The sequence below is a fragment of the Gorilla gorilla genome, chromosome 2, assembly GCF_029281585.2.
Source record: "Gorilla gorilla gorilla isolate KB3781 chromosome 2, NHGRI_mGorGor1-v2.1_pri, whole genome shotgun sequence".
Lineage (NCBI taxonomy): Eukaryota > Metazoa > Chordata > Mammalia > Primates > Hominidae > Gorilla > Gorilla gorilla.
In genome coordinates, this window is record NC_086017.1 from 64777047 (window position 1) to 64796244 (window position 19198).

The 19198-nt window shown below is 42.7% G+C and overlaps 2 protein-coding genes across 4 annotated transcripts in view; one reads left to right on the plus strand and one right to left on the minus strand.

The window, feature by feature from the left end:
* CACNA2D3 (calcium voltage-gated channel auxiliary subunit alpha2delta 3) overlaps positions 1-19198 on the plus strand; it is a 939729-nt gene that overhangs the window by 781102 nt on the left and 139429 nt on the right. The gene's annotated exons all lie outside the window — the stretch shown is intronic.
* On the minus strand, positions 7306-17239 carry LRTM1 (leucine rich repeats and transmembrane domains 1). Its single transcript, XM_004034333.5, has 3 exons — positions 16980-17239; positions 13669-14265; positions 7306-7950 (listed from the first exon to the last, which is right to left on the minus strand). Exons 1-3 carry the CDS (start codon positions 16984-16986, stop codon positions 7517-7519), a joined length of 1038 nt encoding a protein of 345 aa, XP_004034381.4. The 5' UTR covers positions 16987-17239; the 3' UTR covers positions 7306-7516.

Below are 19198 nucleotides of genomic sequence, written 5' to 3' on the forward strand. Positions count from 1 at the left end.
AAGTAGACAGAAAAAAATGCAATGAAATTCCACGTATCTTGTGCCCAATCCCAGTAGCCATCAACTGTTGGCCACTGTGTCCTTCAATTTGCCAATCCACAACCACCCCTCCCATATTATTTTAAATCAAATCTTAGTCATTACATTGTTTCATTCATAAATACGTCAGCCTACATCTTTAAAAGATAAGGACTTCTTTGTATTTTAATATAGCAATACAATTACCTAAAAATAATTCCTAAGTCTATTACCTAGTCAGAATGTAAATTCTAGTTGTCTCAAAAATGTCATTTATTTTTTACAATTTGTTTGAATCAGGATCTTCTTCCTCTTCTTCCTTTTCTCTTCTTCCTCTTCCTCTTCTTCCCCTTCCCCCTCCCCCCTTCTCCTCCTCCTCCTCCTCCTCCTTTGTCATCTTTTTTTTTTTTTTTTGAAGAGATGGGGGTCACACGTTTTTCCCCAGACTGATCTTGAACTCCTGGGCTCGAGTGATCCTCCTGCCTCAGCCTCATGAGCAGCTGGAACTACAGGCATGTACGCCTGTGCCTGGCTTTGAATCAGGATCTGGAAGTCATTCTTGACTCTTTCCTTTTCCTCCTACCTACAACCAATCTGCCTTTAAATCCTGTTCTTTCTTTCAGTTATGTACAGAGTCTGACCACTTCTCAGCACTTCCACTGTTCCCTCAGTGGGCCGCTCCACTTTCATCTCTGCCCTGGATTGTCATAGAAGCAGCAGCTTCTACCGCTTCCCCTGTCTTCTCCCAACCTTCACTTCTTCATTTTATTCTTCATATGAGCCACAGAAATCATGTTAAAGATAAGTAATATCATGTCACTCTTCTATCCAAAACTCTCTATTGACTTCCCACTTTACTCAGAGCTAAAAGCCAAAATTCTCACAGAGGTCCAGGTATTAGTTATCTTATGCCAAAGCTTAATGCCTTAAAGCTACAGACATTGTAGCTACAGACATTTACTATTGTAGAGCATCTGTGAGTCAGGACTCTGGGTGCAGCTTAGCTGAGTCCTCTGGCTCAGGATCTTCCATAAGGCTGAAATGAAAGTGTTGCTGAGGGTTGCGGACTCATCTGAAGGCTCAACAGAGGAAATGCTTTCACCGTCACTCATGAGATCATTAGCAGGATTCAGTTAGCTCCTTGTGGTTTGTTGGGCAGAGAGACTCAGTTCCTCACTCACTGTTGGCCAGAGACCTCTCTTACCTCCTTGCCACATAGGCTTCTCCGTAGGGTAGGTCATAGTGAGCTAGTTTACTTTGAATAGGACAAGCAAGAGAGAGTGAGCAAGATAGAAGCCGGAGTTTTTTGTAACTTAATCTTGGAATGGATATCTTATTACTTTTCCCATATTCTGTTTGTTTGAAGCAAGTCACTAGGTCCAGCCCACAGTCAAGGAGAGAGCATGAGTTCCAGGAGGCAAGAATCATTGAGGGTTATCCTAAAAGCACCTGCCACAACCTGTAAGTCCTACATGATGTGACCCCTATTACCCTCTAATCTCAGCTCCTTCTACTTCCCTTTTGCCCACTCAACCACAGCCACACTACCTCCTTGTTCTTCAGTCACACCAACCTTGCTGCTACCTCAGGGCCTTTGCACCTGCCATGCCTTTTCCTTGGGACATTTTTCCTCCAGATACCTTCACCACTGGTTCCATCATTTCCTTCAGGTCTCTCCTCAAATATTTTCTCAGCAGGGACCTTCCTTATCACCACATGTAAAATAAAAACTCTTCCTCTTCCATATCCCCAGCATTCTCTCCTCTTCACATCTGCTTGTTCACCACCTGATATGATTTGTATTTCTTTATCTTCTCCCTCTGCTAGATGTTAAGTTTCATGGGACAGATATTTTGTATTTCTTGTTCACTCCTTTAGCCTTAATACTTGGAAAAGGAGAACATCCTCCTATATGCCACATTGTAGACAGTCTTCATCTTTAATGAATGAAGACGGTGGGGTCTCAATGGGAGGTATTGTAGAAGTTAAATGTCCTCAGATACCCTACATACAGGAAAGCATGATTCCTCTCTGATTTTTTTTTAAACTCAGGGTCTCAGTGAAAGGCATATCAGCATAGGATGGGCTGTACAGACTATTGCTCTCGTCCTCATCTGTTTCAAGGTCACACCTCTGCTCTGTTTTGTTTTGTGTTGTTTTTTTGAGACAGGATCTCACTCAGTCACTCAGACTGGAGTGCAGTGACTGGAATGAATCACTGCAGCCTTGATCTCCTGAACTCAAGCAATCCTCCCTCCTCAGGCTCCTGTGTAGCTGGGATCATAGGCATGTGCCACCACATCTAATTAATTTTTTCATTTTTTGTAGAAACGGGATTTTACCATGTTGCCAAGGCTGCACTTCTGCTTTAAATAGTAGATATTCCTCCTGGAGACTTAGCTATCCTTGAGCAGTATTCCTAATTTCCGGGGCCCTCATAACTTTCTCCTCTTCTGTGTATTAATGAGTATTTCAATGGGAAGTACTTATTGGCTAGCATCTTAATCTAGACTCTAAATTTCCCATTTTTCTCAAATAATTTCAAGAGAGTATGACTGAATTTCTTCCCCTCTCATTTGGAGACTGCCTTTTCCAGCCCAGTAGAGCCATAGATTATGAAAGGGTTCTTATTTCCCCATTTTGCCTTGGCTCCTTCAGCTGTCCTCCTGGTTTTGGTAGGACTAGAGCTCTGGCAGTGTCCTACTGGTTGGTGGTTAGGTTTCTTTGCCCTGCCATGCTTTAAGGTAAGTGTTGGCAGTGCCAGGAAAGGATCCTAACTCTGACTTCTTCGAACCTGTCAGGTCCTGAAAAGTGCCTGGGTGTTGGCTTTGGGAAGAGTTGCATCCAGATTCCCACTCCACCATTTACTAGTGGTGTGACGTTGAGCAAATGACCTAAGCTGTCTGTGTCTTCGTATGTAATGTGGCAGTACAATACCCCCATGTTTTGGTTACTATGAGGCTTAGAGAAAATTAAGTATTATGCTTGGAAAATACATGGCATGAAATTGGGTGCTCAATAAATGCTGATAATGTTGTTGTAATTGCCCTTATCCAAATACTTAGTATAATAATGTCATAGTTTTGATATTGTGATTCACCACTAAGTGAACAAAGAATGGTGAGGATCATGTTGTGTTATCTATGCTAACTCCATCTCCTGCAACTGCATTTATAAGTCTGCAGTTAATTCTGTGCATGACTTGTGTAATGTTGCTTTCCTTTCCATGCTTCCGTTTCCTCTGTAAAATAAGGACATCGAACTATATCAGAGTAACAAATAGGTTTAATCTCTTATGTCAACTCCAGTTGATCAGTAATGGGTACCTGGAAAACAGATTTAAAAAAAAAAAATTCTGAGGCCTTGTCTGGGCTCAGCAGATAACTTTGTCATGATCTATTAGCAATGTCTGCAATGGATAGAAAGGCTGGTGGCAGCTATTCTGAAATTCTCCAGGCCTGGACTAAATGCTCTCTAAGACCCTTCTCAGATCCCCAGTCCTCTGATTTGTTATCGAGGTCATCTTGATGGGCCTTTGTAGCTGGCTGACATCCTATCCTGTCCACCCAAATGAATATTCAGTGTCATTGGAGTAAAACGTAGATATGAGTAGTCCAGTTAAGAATCTGAAAGGGATTATATATCAGTAAAAATAAATAAAAATTAAAATAGAATCTGAAAGGGAAGTGGTTGATTAGGCAGCTGCTTCTCTGAATGGGGTAGGGGTTTCTTTGAGACTGCATTGCAATTTGAGTCTAAAAATAAAGCATTTTAATCAAAAGAGCAAAAGGATGGTTACCTAAAGTCATGCATGCAGATCGTAGCCCAGCAATGCCATGTGGAGTTGGAATATCATTTTGTGTAGGTTTCTGTCAATAGCATTTAGCAATGGATACAGGGATGGGTTTTTCCAAACTGGAAACAGTAATTTCCCGACCTGCAATAGAAAGTTATAGGTTTCTAACAGTTGTTGGATAATTATGTGAATGTGTGCTACAGATAGATTATTTTAGAAATTAGTTTAACCACTTCCTTTGATATTTAGGATCTAAGATAAAGGTGTCTTGTTTCAGGGGTACTTGGTTAACTCAAGCAAGGAGATTTGATTTGCACAGACCTTCAGGAAGAGATCTGTGTGTGCATCAGTTTTTAGTCTTGCCATTTTTATAAGGAAAAATGAAACCCTTAGTAATCCACTGGCATTTTATAATCTTAAGCAAAAGATTCTTCCTGTAGGGTCAGGGATATTTGCCTTATTTGTAAAAGCTTTTCAGATATAAAGTTGATTCTAGGTCTTCCTTCTCCAAAATCTCTATGGCAGAGTACATTCTTCATGCCCCCTTTTTTTATGCGTCACTACAGACAGCTACAATATCTGTGAATTTGTGATCCCTGGCAAGGCAAAAATCACCCGTCTGTAGCCATACTGTTCTACTAAATATGATGAAAGAACTGTATTTTTAGTTTTCTCAGAAACAATCAACACTAAACGTGATTTTTGTCCACAGTGTACCCTCAGCAAGGCTTCTATGACAGAAGGACATTTTTATAAGGGAATCTGTGAATATGACAGCAGCAATAAACAGCTGAAAATAATCTATGAGGCGTTTGCAAATTACCCCTCATGAGCTGTAGTGGTTGTGAAAGATAATTTGTGGTTCTCACAGAATACCCTGCAAATTGGGTCTTTCATCTGCAATGTTTTTTACAGTTAAAACATTTCATTTCTCATATTAACAAATGATAACTCTGCATTTGTTAATCTAAACAATTTGATTTATATTTTTTTCTGTGCTGAGAAGCTGTTGACATTTCAGGGTAAGTAATTATTTTCATTGCCAACTGCTGTTTGTGGTGACTGTAGGCAAAAGATAGAAATCTGAATATAAGTATGCATCATTTTAATCATTTTCCTTAAAGACTGCCCATAAAGCAGGAAGTCTGTTTGCCTGAGTTATCATCTGTACTTAGAAACCTAAAAGGATATAAGTGTTGACAAGCAAGGATTCTAGTCACGTTCAGGGTTTTCTGTGGTGGATCAGAAACTCCCTCATGTAATCTCTGTGGGTAGGGGGACTGGGTTGACCTCCACTGTCACCAAACCTCTGGCAGGGCCCAGTGCACTTGCAGACTGAAATCACTGCAGTAAAACGAAGCATGCGTTATTGACTTCAGTAGCTCTCAGCTAATGTAATATCCGTTCAAGTGGCTCATGGGGTGGGTGTCAGGATTACACAAGAACGCCTTGCACTATGTCTGGTACACGGTACATGGTGTGAGCTCTGGAAACATTTGGTGAAACTGGGACAAGGTATGAAAACGTATAATTCCTTTCTCACACTGCCTTCTTGGCCAAGCATCCTCAGTCCAGGGCCATGGAAAGAAAGGTTTTTTCACTTGGAAAGTAGTCACTACGTCCATAAAGAAGGATATTGAGCCATGTCCACTGAGTGGCCCATGGAGAGGAGGTGCCAGGGCCTGGGACAGAGCTGATGGGTCAGCAGGCTTTCCTTGGGGTCTTTCTTTGATCTACAATTTAAGGTATTTCAGTTTCTTTCGATATTCAGAAAAAAATTACCATCGAAATTTAAACTTTGTCCCCTAGAAAAATCATCTAGCAAAATTGCTGCTCCAGAAAACTGGTCCATCTTTAGCCTCTGGGTGTGTGGGGCCCACACTAGCTATGAAGCACCATGGCAGGTGTAGATTGGCTCTGTGATTATTAGAGGTGCATCCGTGTGAGACCTGCACAGTAGGAAGTGATAGGTTCACCCATTTCCCTGCATCTATCCCATGCACATGTGAACCTTCCATTCATATTTCAGTTAGAGAACGGACTACTGATTTAGGATCCAAACCAATCATTACATGGCCTGAAGGAGTGAATGTAGAGCCAGTACCCTGAATAGCAAATGTGTTTTATCCTTTGAACCAACTCCAGTTGATTAGTTCTGGTTGCCTACAGTGCTGTCTTAAGGCATCTGTGGTGCTGAGCTAGGAAGAGTGCTGAGATTGATTAGCAATGTCTGTCATGGCCTCTGGAGGGACAGCTGGCCCTATATTTGCCATTCTCTGCTTTTAACATGTCCATAACTTCTCTGTTCTCTCTTCTTGTGTAAAATGATTTTAATACTAACAGGTGACTGTGAGCATCATGAGAGAGAACAGGTAGATTCCACTTTAAGAAAACCTAGCATGAGAAAATGCAAAATTTACAAAATGCATAAATCTGGAGCCAATTATTTCTATTACAGAAAGATTCCATGAAAGGTTCCTTTAAATAGCCAGCTCCCCTACTGCATTAAAATGATGATTCAATTTACAAAAATTCACTTTGCATGCAACTCTTCAAGACCATGTCTGTGGAGTAAAGCCAGCCACACCTGATTTTTTAAAACCATGGCCTAAATAACATTGAGGATAGCTGCCGCCACCTATCTTGAGTCTCTTGGTAATTCCCACTCTCTGCAGTCTTCCTTCTTACTCCTATCCCAGTGTGGGGAGTAGACAATCTGGGTGGTGGACAACAGCTGCTGGCTTCCACCCTGACACGGCTGCATTTCATTAGTGGGTAAACTGATTGCTCAGAGTATGTTTATGTGTGGGTGTGGTTGTACAACTCTATGCACTCTGTGCGCTATGTATGCAGATACAGATACACAAAAGTCATTATCTCGCTCTCAGCCCAACCTAAATTCATTCCTGCTGTAAGAGTTATAAATGGAAGGTTCCAATCCCTTGGTGGATATGGCCTTTTGGTAATATCTGCCCCAAATTCTGGCTCCCCATCCTCTTTGTGTTTGTTTATATGTTATTTACGCTTGCATCAGAAAACTTCCCCAGACTCAGGGCCTGAGTCCTATTATCCGGACATGGAATCTTCCTCTTCCTCTGAGGCCTAGAAAGCCCCAAATGGTTTTCTGATTTAGAAAATGAAATGGACTTTGACTCTTGTGGCAAGCTATGAAATTCCCAACCAACAGCTTCCATTAAATTTATAACATATACAACATCTAAAAGTATCACTGATCTAGCATGAACTCGAATTATAGAGGCATTCAATGCCCATCGGGTAAGATCACCAGCCTCTTCCCAAGCACTCAAAATTGGGCAGTTTTCCAGTGGACCATAAAGCTCCCAGGAATGCTGATTGGCATGTGTGTTTGAATTTCTGTTGCTTTGTAAAAGGAACTTAATCCGCAGAAGAGTACCTGGAAGAGATGGCATCTTCCCTTTCTCTGTGTGTGTCTTACCCCCACATAGAATCATCGTAATAACTTCCCAGGCCCAGAGCACAAGTATCATCTCTATTTTACCTATAGTATTTTAAAAATCGCAACATAAATTCCTCCCCGGAAATATTTTTTACAGACACATCTTTTTTTTTTTTTTTTTGTCTTTTGGCAAAAGCAAAATGAGACTAACAGGAAACACATCAGCCCTACTCAGACACTATCTTCTGGCCTGCAATGACCAATCCTATTTGAGACAAAAGCTCTCAGGCTGGTGAGCTGTCAAATCGCTCTTTTTCTTCCACCTTCCCAGGATCATTGGTTTGAGCCAAGGGTCCCCCATGATACTGGGCTGTGATTGCCGCATAGGTGCAGCCATAGATGGCAGCTGCCAACATCATGAGACACACAATCCCACACACAACGCCAGTGATGATGATAGTGGCAATGGCATGACGCAGGTTGGCCGGCCTTGGCTTGGGTTTGAGCTCGCACTCCAAGAGGTCTCGCTCCCCCGCATTGTGGTTCTCAGGAGGCCTCAGGACCACACCGTGGGCAGAGCCGGGCCACTGAGCCTGCGAGGACACTGGATCAGGAGCAGGAAGAGGGCAGGGCTGGTACAGCTCATGAGGGATCCTAAGGAGGTCCTTTCCCTTCCAGGTGTCTGGTGATTCACAGATGATGCCGTCTGTTATTCCCCCTTTAAAAAACAAAAGCAAAGGACAATAACAAAGCCTTGATATAACAGAGTTCCAAAATCCTCTGCCTGCAAAAACTTAGGCAGATGGAATTTATGAAGTACCTTTTTTTTTAAATCCTGGAGTCAAAGAATTTAACAACCATATTTTATGATTTTAGGATTCCTAAATTGGCTAAATACTAAAAATGCCACACACTAAATTGGCAATTACTTATGACCAAGAATTCATTAGAAGCCCAGTAACCTTCATGTTCTATAAATGCTCAGAGAAAACAATGCAAAAGCTGACAAGAAGGCACGCTGGGGGCCGATGGTGAGGGCACAGCTGCCCACTGCATTCGTGCCACGCATGGTCCTAGTGAGCCCCACAGACAAGAAAACTTTTGTACCAGATTGCCATTGAAAATCTAAGGAAAAAATAAAATAAATGTGCATTGTTGTGATGTTATGTGTTTATTACAAAGATCCTATGTGTCTCAGCACTGTTCAGTGATGCCAAATGGAGAGGTGGAATGGTCTTGGAGTGATCTGTGGATTTGACAATACTGGAAGTTTAGTTCCTGGAATTCGGTATCATGAATGTGTCTCCTCAGGCCTCAGAACATTTACGGCTTTGAGTACTGAACTTTCCAATGGGTTATTAAACCCAGTTTCCATTACCTATAAGGTGATTGATATCCTCAGGTGTGTAGACTGCTGTTGGTCGGGGGAATTTGGGTGGTCGGTCATTCTTTCCTAGAAAGAGCCCTGAGCTAGCAGACTGATTTACTAGTCTAGTGTGACCACTGATTTACTCTTTGACTTTGGGAAGATGTGCTTCGCTGACTAAATTTTCTGCCATGAAAACATGCTATTTGTATCCAACTTGATGGTTTACAAAGCACTGTTAGATAAGTCCTAATACTCCACTCTTGTAGGTAACTCTTGTCCAGACTCACAGAGGTCACGAGTGGATGAAACAACATCCAAACCCAGTTCTCCATGCTCAGTCCAAGTTTTTTCCACTACACTCGCTGCCTCGCCACATCCTCCTCTCAGGAGCGTTGTGAGGTCAGAGGAGTGGGCAGGATGGCCCTCGGCACTGTCTGCTAGGAAGCCTTTTGACTGGACAGAACTGCCCCATGACCTACACCTTGGCCCTCTCAGGCTGCCATAAGCACCTCCCCTAGGCCAGCTGAAAAGACTGGCACTGCTGTTAGCAAAGTTAGATTGGAGGAGATTCTTAGTACACACAGTAAGTGAATTAGGAAATTATACCAGCAAGACATATGTAGAGGGCATCACTTCAACATTATTAGCACCCTCCATTGCATGGCACTTCAGAGTTTTAGGAATGCTTTCACATTTACTCTCTCTAAGCTTACTACAAGATAAGTCATAAGTGGCCCTGTAAGTAGATAGGGCCTATCTTGCAGTGCAAGGATTATCAGGTGGCCCCAACACACCAGGGTGAGTGGCAGTGGCAAAATTCAACCCATGTCCTTTTTGTTGCCACTGCTTAAAACTGAATCACCCACCACCAGAGTCTCTTGGGTTCCTCCTGGCTTCTCTAGCAATCCTTTGAGGAAACAGTCCTCACCCTAAAGCAGAAAGATAAAAGGGGAATTTCTTCCTTTTTTGAGCCACTGATTTTCCTGAGGCCAGAGGTTCAGAGCAGCTGCTCCAGATGAGTCCAAAGTGCCATTGAGATTAAGGATTCTTGCCTCATGGACCATTTCATTCCCCTGCACCTGACCATAGGAGCCTCTGCCAGGAAGTTGGTTGCAAGACAGAAAGGTCAGAGAGACAGAAATAAAGTGATGGGGCTTTGAGAAGTAGTTGTGATATTTAATCCAGCCAGAGAGCATGGAGACTTCTGTCAGGGGAAGCAAGACCACCTGCCAGGGGGATGGACAGGTTCATCAGCTGACTTCCACCTTGACTAGGGTTGTTTACCCAATCACCCCAGACTTAAGAACTGTGTTTCTCCAGTTCCAGACTTTCTGCTGTTCGGTATTAAGGTGGGAGCCACAGCCTCTGGACCCAGAGCCAAGGAAATACCCAGACTGGAGCCTGGGACATAGCTGGAAGGCAGGGGCTATGGCTGCCAAATGCTCTGTGGTCTCCTGTGCAGGTGATCCTCAGCCAGGATGCAACTCCCACTCTCCACCATTTCATGGGCCATGACCCCCTCATCAAATCTGCTGATTACAGCTTGAGGGTCCCACATCCTTCTAGATTAATGTAACTGACAATGCAAGAAGCTCCAGCTTGCCAAGCACTCATTGTTCTCTATCTGATCACTAGTAGCTCTTCACCTCTGTCTTGGGAGAAACTAGATTCAAATCTTGAGTCTGAACATTACTTAGCTGTGCAGCCATGAAAAACTCCCTTGACCACATTGTGCCTCTGCTTGCTCATCTGGAAAGTGGGAGATGAGGATAATTAAAATTCACTTCCCAAGATTGCTCTGAGGACTCAGTTGGATAAAATATGTCAAGTATTTAGCATAATACCTAGCTCAGAGTAAATGTTTAGTGAAGTGAAGATGACTTGTTTACTAGTAAATAGAGAGAAATATTAATCATACAATCTGTGTGCATATTTCTTTGGAGGAGATATTATTATGTATTCACCAAAGCACATCTTTTTGCTCTTAGGCCAGCAGGAAGACTAAATTTTCCCACTTTTTGTGGTCTATTTGAGGCCATGTGATTGAATTCTGGACAATGGAATTCAATTAATTGAATTAATTGATGCCACCTCCAGGCCATAAAGCCCCCGTGTAATCCGCCATGCATTTTGTTCCCACTTGGGGATGACCTTAGAGGCCACGTGATAAACTTGGCGACATCACAAGCTCGAGGGGGCTTATGTCCCTAAATGACTGCATGGAATGCAGACCCTGCCCCCATTTCCTTTGAACTCTGACATGAATGAGCAACAGATTTTATTGCATATATAACTAAAGTCTGGGCTAGTCTGTTATGTCAGTTAGCCTGCCCTAATACCTGTAGTGTTTGCATTTGTTTATATATCTTTTTTTAAAAGAAGATCTTGACTAATATCTGCTTCCTTATTTTGCCTGTATTCAATATATCTATAATCAGACTGTCTCCCATGTTTGACACACATTTGGATTTTTCCTAGTTATGTTGGCACATCCAGGTCTTATTACCCCAAATCAATTTCTGCCTTCCTCCGAAGAAAAGCTGTGATCTGTACTCATGCAGCTCTGTTGTGATGGAGTGTTGAAATGCGTCACAGAATCTGAGGACTGGAATGGGCCGTAGGAACTCCCTGACTTAAAACTATCAGTTTCCCTCTGGTGACACTGAGTGCTAGTGAAGTGTACTAATTTTCCCAAAGACCACCAGCAGGTTTGTGGCAGAGTAGGGCAGATTTCATCCCATCCCAGGTTGCTTCCAGTGCCCTAGTCCTGGGAACTTTTTTTTTTTTTTTTAATCAAGAAATGTTCTTTAATGAAAACTATCTTTCTGTGTTGGCTGGCCTGTGCTTACAATTTAATCCACAATACAATAGTTCAAGCCACTTTACCTGTAGATGTAAACAATTTTATTTGTAACCTCTTATAAGGAAGATGTTGCCATAGTATGTGGCTCCTGTTGCTGGTTGGCTTGAATGCCGACTGGTTATTGATTATGTAATTTGCTATTACATTGTTGAGAAGGATTTATTCAATATCGTACGTTTCAACCCATGTTATATTCACCCTAACCTCATTCCCACTGAGAACCGCTACAACCATGCAGACACTGTTGACTCCCTAATTCATGTCTGTAGCTCCAACATCTTCCTGAGCTTCGGGCTTAAATATACAACCTCCAACTCAACGACTCCCCATGGATATGTACAGAACATCTCAAACTTGACATGCCCCAAGCTGAAGTCCTAATTGACCACCTCCCCAACACACTCACTCACTCCCCCCCAGTCCCCTCTTTGCCCCTTGTCAGCTGAAGGCATCACCATTTACTTGGTTACCACTGCAGGACAAATCAAAATAGACTTTCCCATAATTATGGTCTTCTCTTAGTCATCCACTCCAACACATTAGGAATGTCTGCCAGTTCAGTATTCCAAGTATCTCCCAGCATTGATCATGTCTCACCACCCTGGTTTGGGCCACCATCATTTTCGCTCGCTGACTGAAATCACCTTCTCCCTCATCTCCCTGGTTCTTCTTCTGCAGCCTTTCGTCAGTTCTCCCAAGAGTCTACAGAGTGACCTTTTACATTGTAATCAGATCCTATTGTTCCCTTGACTAAAACTCTTCAAGAGCTTTCCATCTCACTTAAAGTCCAAGCATCTTGGCCTTCTCTGCACACTTCTGCATGATCTGACCCCCAAGTACTGGTGTTGTCTTGTCTGTGTCCACTCACTCCCTTCCTCTGCACTAGCCACTGTCTTGTCCCTCTTTTTGTCCTGCAGCCAAGCCAAGTTTTCCCCCTCATCAAGCCCTTTGTGCTCACTATTCCTTCCCTCAGTTATCTCATGGCTCATTCCTCCTCAGTCTTTGGGTTCTGCTCAGCCATGTCACCTCCTTGGAGACATCTTCCCATCCATCCTATCAAAAATGAGACCCACATTCTATCACTCTCCCCTTCCCCTGCCTCATTGTTTCTTAGCACTAACTGCTATTCTAAACATGTATCTTTATTTATCATCTTATTTAACATCTGTTTCTACTACCGGAATGGAATCTCTGTGATGGTTAGGCACTGCCATCTTCTCAGTGCCTGGCATACAAAAGGCACTCAAATATAGGAATGAATGAATCATGCTGAGAGCTAGGAAGAGTGAAGCACTGTGAAGTAGAGGAAAGAATGTCAGGTCAAGACCCAAAAGCCATGCCTTCTGTTCTCACCTGGGCTTCTGCTCTGTGATCTTGGGCAAGTCACTGAACCTCTCTGGGACTCTGTTGCCCATTGACAACAGGGGTTGGCAAACTTTTCTGTAAAGGGCCAGATAGACAATACAGCCCCTGTCACAACTACTCTGCTTTTATAGTGCAAAGCAACCACTCACTCATTATATAATGAATGGGCATGGCTGTGTTCCAATAAAACTTTATTTACAGAAACGGGAGATGGGCTGTGGCCCTGGGGCTGTAGTTTGCTAACCCTGGGTGGTTTCCAGAGCCCCTCATCTTTAATAGTCTGAGATCTCTTGCTTTGCTGTTGTCATCATGTTAAAGAAATTGTGAATAACTTTAGAGAGAGGCCCTGTTGCACCCAATTTCAGTGACAGTGGTGTTTGCTAAAGCAGAAAGGATAATTTTAGAAAAGAATTACAGTTGTCAAATGGGTAGAAGCAGACAAAGAGAGAAAAATATCCCAGAGAGAGATAACCATACCCACAATTGGATCACACTTGATAATAAGAGATTGGTGTTATTTGGGGTTGAGCAGTTATTCAGGTGGCGATTGAATGTCCTCCTTCTTAATAGCATACTCCCAGATAAGTAACTTCTTGTTATATTAATTAAACAAGTGAAAGTTATCTCCATGCAACATATTTGTAGTTTAGAACCTGAATTTAAACACCTTCTAATGACTCACTTGACTCTTTTGCCATACCGTGAAATGGCACCGATGTGTAAAAGCCCAAATCCACCCCTTACACACTCCTCCACATTCTTTCTAATGCAGAGAACAGATGAGATTCATCCTAGGCTGGTAACACACAGATGGGGGGTTCCAAATAGACATGACTGACCTTTATAGACAAATTTCTCCAGCCAGAGTTTAAGACCGAGCAAGTGGCAATTGCATTTCCAGAGGTTGTCCTTGAGAAATAAAAGCCTCACACTGGGCATGGATTCCAGGAGCGCTCGATCAAGCTGCTGAAGCTGGTTTTGTTGAACCGCAAGTATAGTTAGGTTCTCCCAAGTCTCTCCCAAGGATGTGGGAAGGTGGCTTATGTTGTTTGATGACAAATCAAGCTCCCTCAGCTGAGGGAGGGAATGGAAAAGTCTGCTTTCCAGGGAAAGGAGTGAATTCTGGGTTAGATTTAAAACCTGCAAGTGCTGAAGCCCATGGAAAGCTCCAGGGGCCAGATTTGAAAGGGAATTGTTGGACAAGTTTAAGGTCATGAGCCATGGCACTGACCTAAATGCAAAAGCAGGAAGATGGTGTATCTGATTATCTTGTAAATGCAGCGTTCGAGTCTGAGGAGGTAAATGGGAAGGGATTTCGGCCAGACCCTGCTGGCTGCAGTCTACAAAATTTGTAGATGACTGACAGTAACACTTGTCCGGGCAGCTGCATACCACCTGGAGCAGGACAATCACACTGGAAAACAGGAGCAGTTCACCTACAACAAACAGAAAGAAATTGGAATAGGAACCAGTTTGTGAGGTGTGGTATCAGCACTTTTCCCCCTTTGAATTTACAGGTAATGTGCTTTCCAGCCAGGTGAAACCTTCTACAACCTGGAAGAGAGGTTCTGTCACTCACTGTCTTTAGTAGAGCCAGGCTGGTCAGAGTACATCCCCAGTGTCATTACCTTCTGCAATCTTTGTGCCAACTATTGTCGGAAGCCTTGAGAAAGATACTGTCAGTGTCTCCTGATTCGGAAGATGGAAGACTTAGTGATATCAAATAGAAGGGTGAAAAAAAATATTTGGGGTGTATATGCCCTTTGTAGGCCACAGCAGAATTATTTGGGGCCAGATGTGTAAAAGAGTGTTAGAGGATTTCAGATACTTACATTTCTGTAAAGTATGCTGCAGAACAGTGCTGTCTAATACAACTTTCTGTGATGATAGAAGTGTCCTACATCTGCTGTCCAGTATGGGAGCCAATAGCCATGTGTGGCTACCGAGCTCTTGAGATGCAACTACTGCAACCAAGGAACTGAATTTTTATTTGTATTTCATTTTAACTATTTTAAACAACAGTAGCCACGTGTGGCTAATGGTTACTGTATTGGATAGGGCAGATCTAAAGCGCTGCTACATATTGATATCCATTTTTGCCGTCTTAATTCCATGAACAAGGATAGTGTCTGCTGCTTTTTTATTCAAGATTATAAAAATATAGAAAAGCATTAAGAATAGTATAATAAATAACCATTTTCTATAATAGTTCTGCAAGTCCTTCATGGGTTATCGTACTTCCTTGATTCTTTTTTCTTTTAACTCAAAGGAGCAATGCATTACTTATGCAGTTGAGCTTACTTTGATTCATGCCCAATTTCTATTTTCCAGCATAAGCCCTTTTCCTCACACCATTACTGATGTATCTCTCCAGACATTTTAAAAACAATCATTAGTAATGACAAAAATCTCAAATAACCATATAGCATGCATTTTGAGCCACCTACCATTCTAAGTGCTTTATAAATATGTATATTAATTAATCCTCATAACCTTGTAAATATGGTTCCATTATTATCCCCATTTGAAAGATGAGGAAGCTAGGCACAGAAAAGCTGAATCACTTGCCCAAGTTCACACAGAGTATTATAGTAGAGCTGTGATAAGGACCAAGGCTGTCTTCCTCCCTCCAGAGTCTGTCAGAGTTCTTATCTACTGTGCTCCACTTTTCCTCCCTCCAGAGTCTGTCAGAGTTCTTCTCTACTGTGCTCCACTGCCTGTCAAATACACACACACACACACACACACACACACACACACACACACACACACACACACACACTGTTTTACATAACACTTTTTAAAAATCCAAATAAATGTAATCATCAGTATGTCTCATTCTGCAGTTTGCTCTGTTCACTCAAAACTGATCTATCCACATGGATACGTGGAAAGCTAATTCATTCCTTTTAACTGTTGTAGCATATTCCATGGTGAGAGCATGCCACATTTAGTATTAATATTTACCCCCACTCTTATGAGGGATAGTTGAACTGTTGCAGTTTTTTTCTTCATTCTAAATGATGCTGTAAAACAGCATCCTTGTTCAGACTGCCTTGGCTGTGCAGGAACTGGGAGAGGGTCTCTGGAATCCAGAGAAATCTTCTCACAGGGCTCAGAGAGGAGGTTAAGTTCACATTTTCTTAGATACTGCTCTGTCATTCACCAAAGTAGCTGTAACACTCCCTTCTTTTTTTTTTTGAGACTTGAATTTCAAAATATGGCAAACATCTGTCAAGGGCATTTTATTATAAAGTGGTAGAGGAATTCATGAGGCCACACAATAATATCCAAAACTCAAAGTAGTTATCTACTCATAGTGGAAGCTCTTGAAAGGGGCTTTGTTTGATTGTTTGTTTGTTTGCTTGCTTGCTTGCTTGCTTGCTTGTTTTGGGCCTTAACTAGGGAAATACACAGCATGGCTGTCATGCACTTGAGCCTTTTCCCCTTTCTTCCTTAAATTCTCTACTGAGGCTAACAGTGCTCTAGGGCAATAGGGAAGATGTTTAGAGAGCCTTCTGAAAGAGAGTCTTCTCAGTTTAATTTAGTTCAAGGGATGCAGAACATCACAGTCCCCTTCCCCTTTCCAGAATATCAAAGAGCAAAACCACTGTTTTCCTTTCTATAATTTTGCAAATAATCTAAATGACTCCTTTCAAAGCCAAAACATCTTCCCCTCAATAATGAACAGACACCCCTCATTTTTAGCTGTGGGGCTCAAGCATTAATTAGTTGCAGGAAATTAATTCTTAAACCAGAGAACATGTTTGCCGCAGAATCCACTGATCTATTAATGAAAGGCTTGCCTCTCTGAGATTGTAGCCAATTTGTTCATTCTTTCTTTGGTTCCACTTTTCCCCCCAAAGGAATAATATATGAACTCCAACTACAAGCACCATGTTTTCTATGAAATGGCCCGTGACATGCCAACTACATATTCATGTCATGACTGCATACATTTCTCTCCACCCTCTTCCTCTGCACCCAACATGCGCAAACATAAATCCTTCCATGCAGAGACATTTTTCATATCTGTCCAGTCTTTTAAGACAGACGACTTGAAAATAGATTTCCCGCAGATACCTTTGTGAGGGGATACCATCTTTCTCCCAGACAAGAACTTTTCCAACGGGAATTGATCAGGGCTCACCTTTCATGACTGAGTCTTCTTGGGCGTCCTTGCTGACCTTGTAGACCCTTTAATTAATGTGCAGAGCAACACACGAAGGGCATGGCAGACTCGGAGCCCAGCTTTACATTCAGTCTTTCTGAACCCTGCCCTTGCTTTTCTTCAATGCAGAAAACAGTTGTTGCTTTCAAAAGACCACTTATTTAAGCAGCCCTTCCCCTTGTCTCCATCTGGCTGGGATCAGTTTCCGTAAGAGGATCTTGGGATCGTGCCCCTCTTCTTTCTTAAAATGTTGGCCTCCCCAGGATCATCCCTGCCTTTCCCATTCAGACGATGAGCCGCATAAAGAATGTTTGTCAAACCTTGGTGAACAGCTGTAGCATTCAAACATGACCCCAGTGCCTCGGCCTTTTTGATTATTTAATCTGCTTGAAGTACAGGGCACCAAAATAAAACTGCCTTCTTAATCCGGCTGTGGCTTCTGAATTCTGTTGACTTATTAACCATGCCGGGTCACCTCTCTTTGGGTTGGGGGATGCTGGATGGGACCCTCACCTGGGGGTCGAGCAGCAGAGCCCTCAGAGTGTGTAATTTGAGGACAAATTGGCCTGCTGGAGGCTGACACGGTTTGCACCGTGCACTTCTTTGGTCATGGAAGTCTTATTCAGCCAACATCTGTGGGGATTAGCTGTGTTGACAGGGTCTTGATGCCCTGAAATTCATAGCCATGGTTTCCTTTAGTGGACATCACAACCTTCCTTCTGGTGCCACAAATACTTCTCAGCTGCTTGCTTGCTTGCCGCCCCCACACCCCACCCACTCCCCAGCCCCCGAGTTGAATTGACCTTTTGGTTAGTGTGACTTTAGAAATACTTCTTAATCTTTCTTCGTTTCCCTGATGCTGAGGTCCTGGCCCTTCCCTCATTTTTCACATATAAAACAATAAAGCCGCCCCCCTGTGAGCATCAGGCGTCAGTCAACTGTGACTCTTGTCTAATTGAAGCTTCAGGGAACTTTCCCACCAGGGACTGGAACCGTTTCTTTGAATGTGCAAATCCCCTGCCATTTGCTGAGGTGGGGTTTCAACCCCTGAAGCTGCCCTTCTAGATAAAACAAAATGTTCTGCTGTGTGTAACTGTGTGTACACTTTTATGGAAGCAGCATGAAGTGCAATCCTTGGCTCCAGGAGGTATAATTGAGCCATTGGGTTTGGGCTCTGGAATCAGGTGGGTCCAGAGTCGATATTTGGCTCCACCATCACCAGCTGTGTGTCTCCAGGCAAGTGACTTACCCACCCAGAGCCCCATCTCTGACATGGGGACAACATTAGCCCTTACTTTACCAGGCTGTGCCCAGGATTAAATATGGCAGTACACTACATGGCCCAGAGTGTCTTCATAAGTGTTCACAATTTTGCATGAGAAAGGCTTTCAGGACTTGTATGCTGCCAACTTCTGAGGACAACCTGGACCGGTCAGCAGGAGGAATGTCCTGAGGGAGGTCCTGACAGAGGGCCATGGAGCCTGGCCCTTCGTGCCACTCTGCAGGTACAGAGGGAAGAGGCCCTTTGTGAATGGAAGTTGAAAACATCAAATTTTGATTATTTTCAACAACCTGTACTTTGTGGACTCTTTCATCCTTTGGCCAAGCCCCTTGTCACCCCACATAACCCAGTATATTCATCCTGCCTCTTCCAGAAAGCCCACTTTACCCAACCTGCCATCTTTTGTCCTTCTCTCCAACATTTTTTTGAGCATCACAGATACAATGGGCAAAAGTCAGATGTAGGTGACAAAGCAAGTCAGGTGATGAAGAGCCACTTAAATCTTAAGAACTCAATGATTTCTTCCCTCCTTCCTTCCGATCCCTCCTTCCTATCTGTCTGTTTCAGGTGCACAGAATTTAATGACAATAATTTCCATTGTTAATGGAAATACATACATAACCATCAATGGCCCCCATTAGCATTCAATCATTAATTTATCGTAACACAACAAACACTTGTGAACTTAACACTCCTTCTAAGAACTAGAAAGTTACTAATAACTCATATCTACCTGTGTGCCTCTCTCTTTCCCTGGGGTCAGAAACATTTGTTTGTGAAGGCCAGATAGTAAACATTTTAGACCTCAAGAGCCATCAGTCTCCATTGCAATTATTGGACTCTGCTGTTATAGTTTGGAAACATCCAAAGACAATACATAAATCAATGGGTGTGCCTGCATTCCAATAAAACTTTA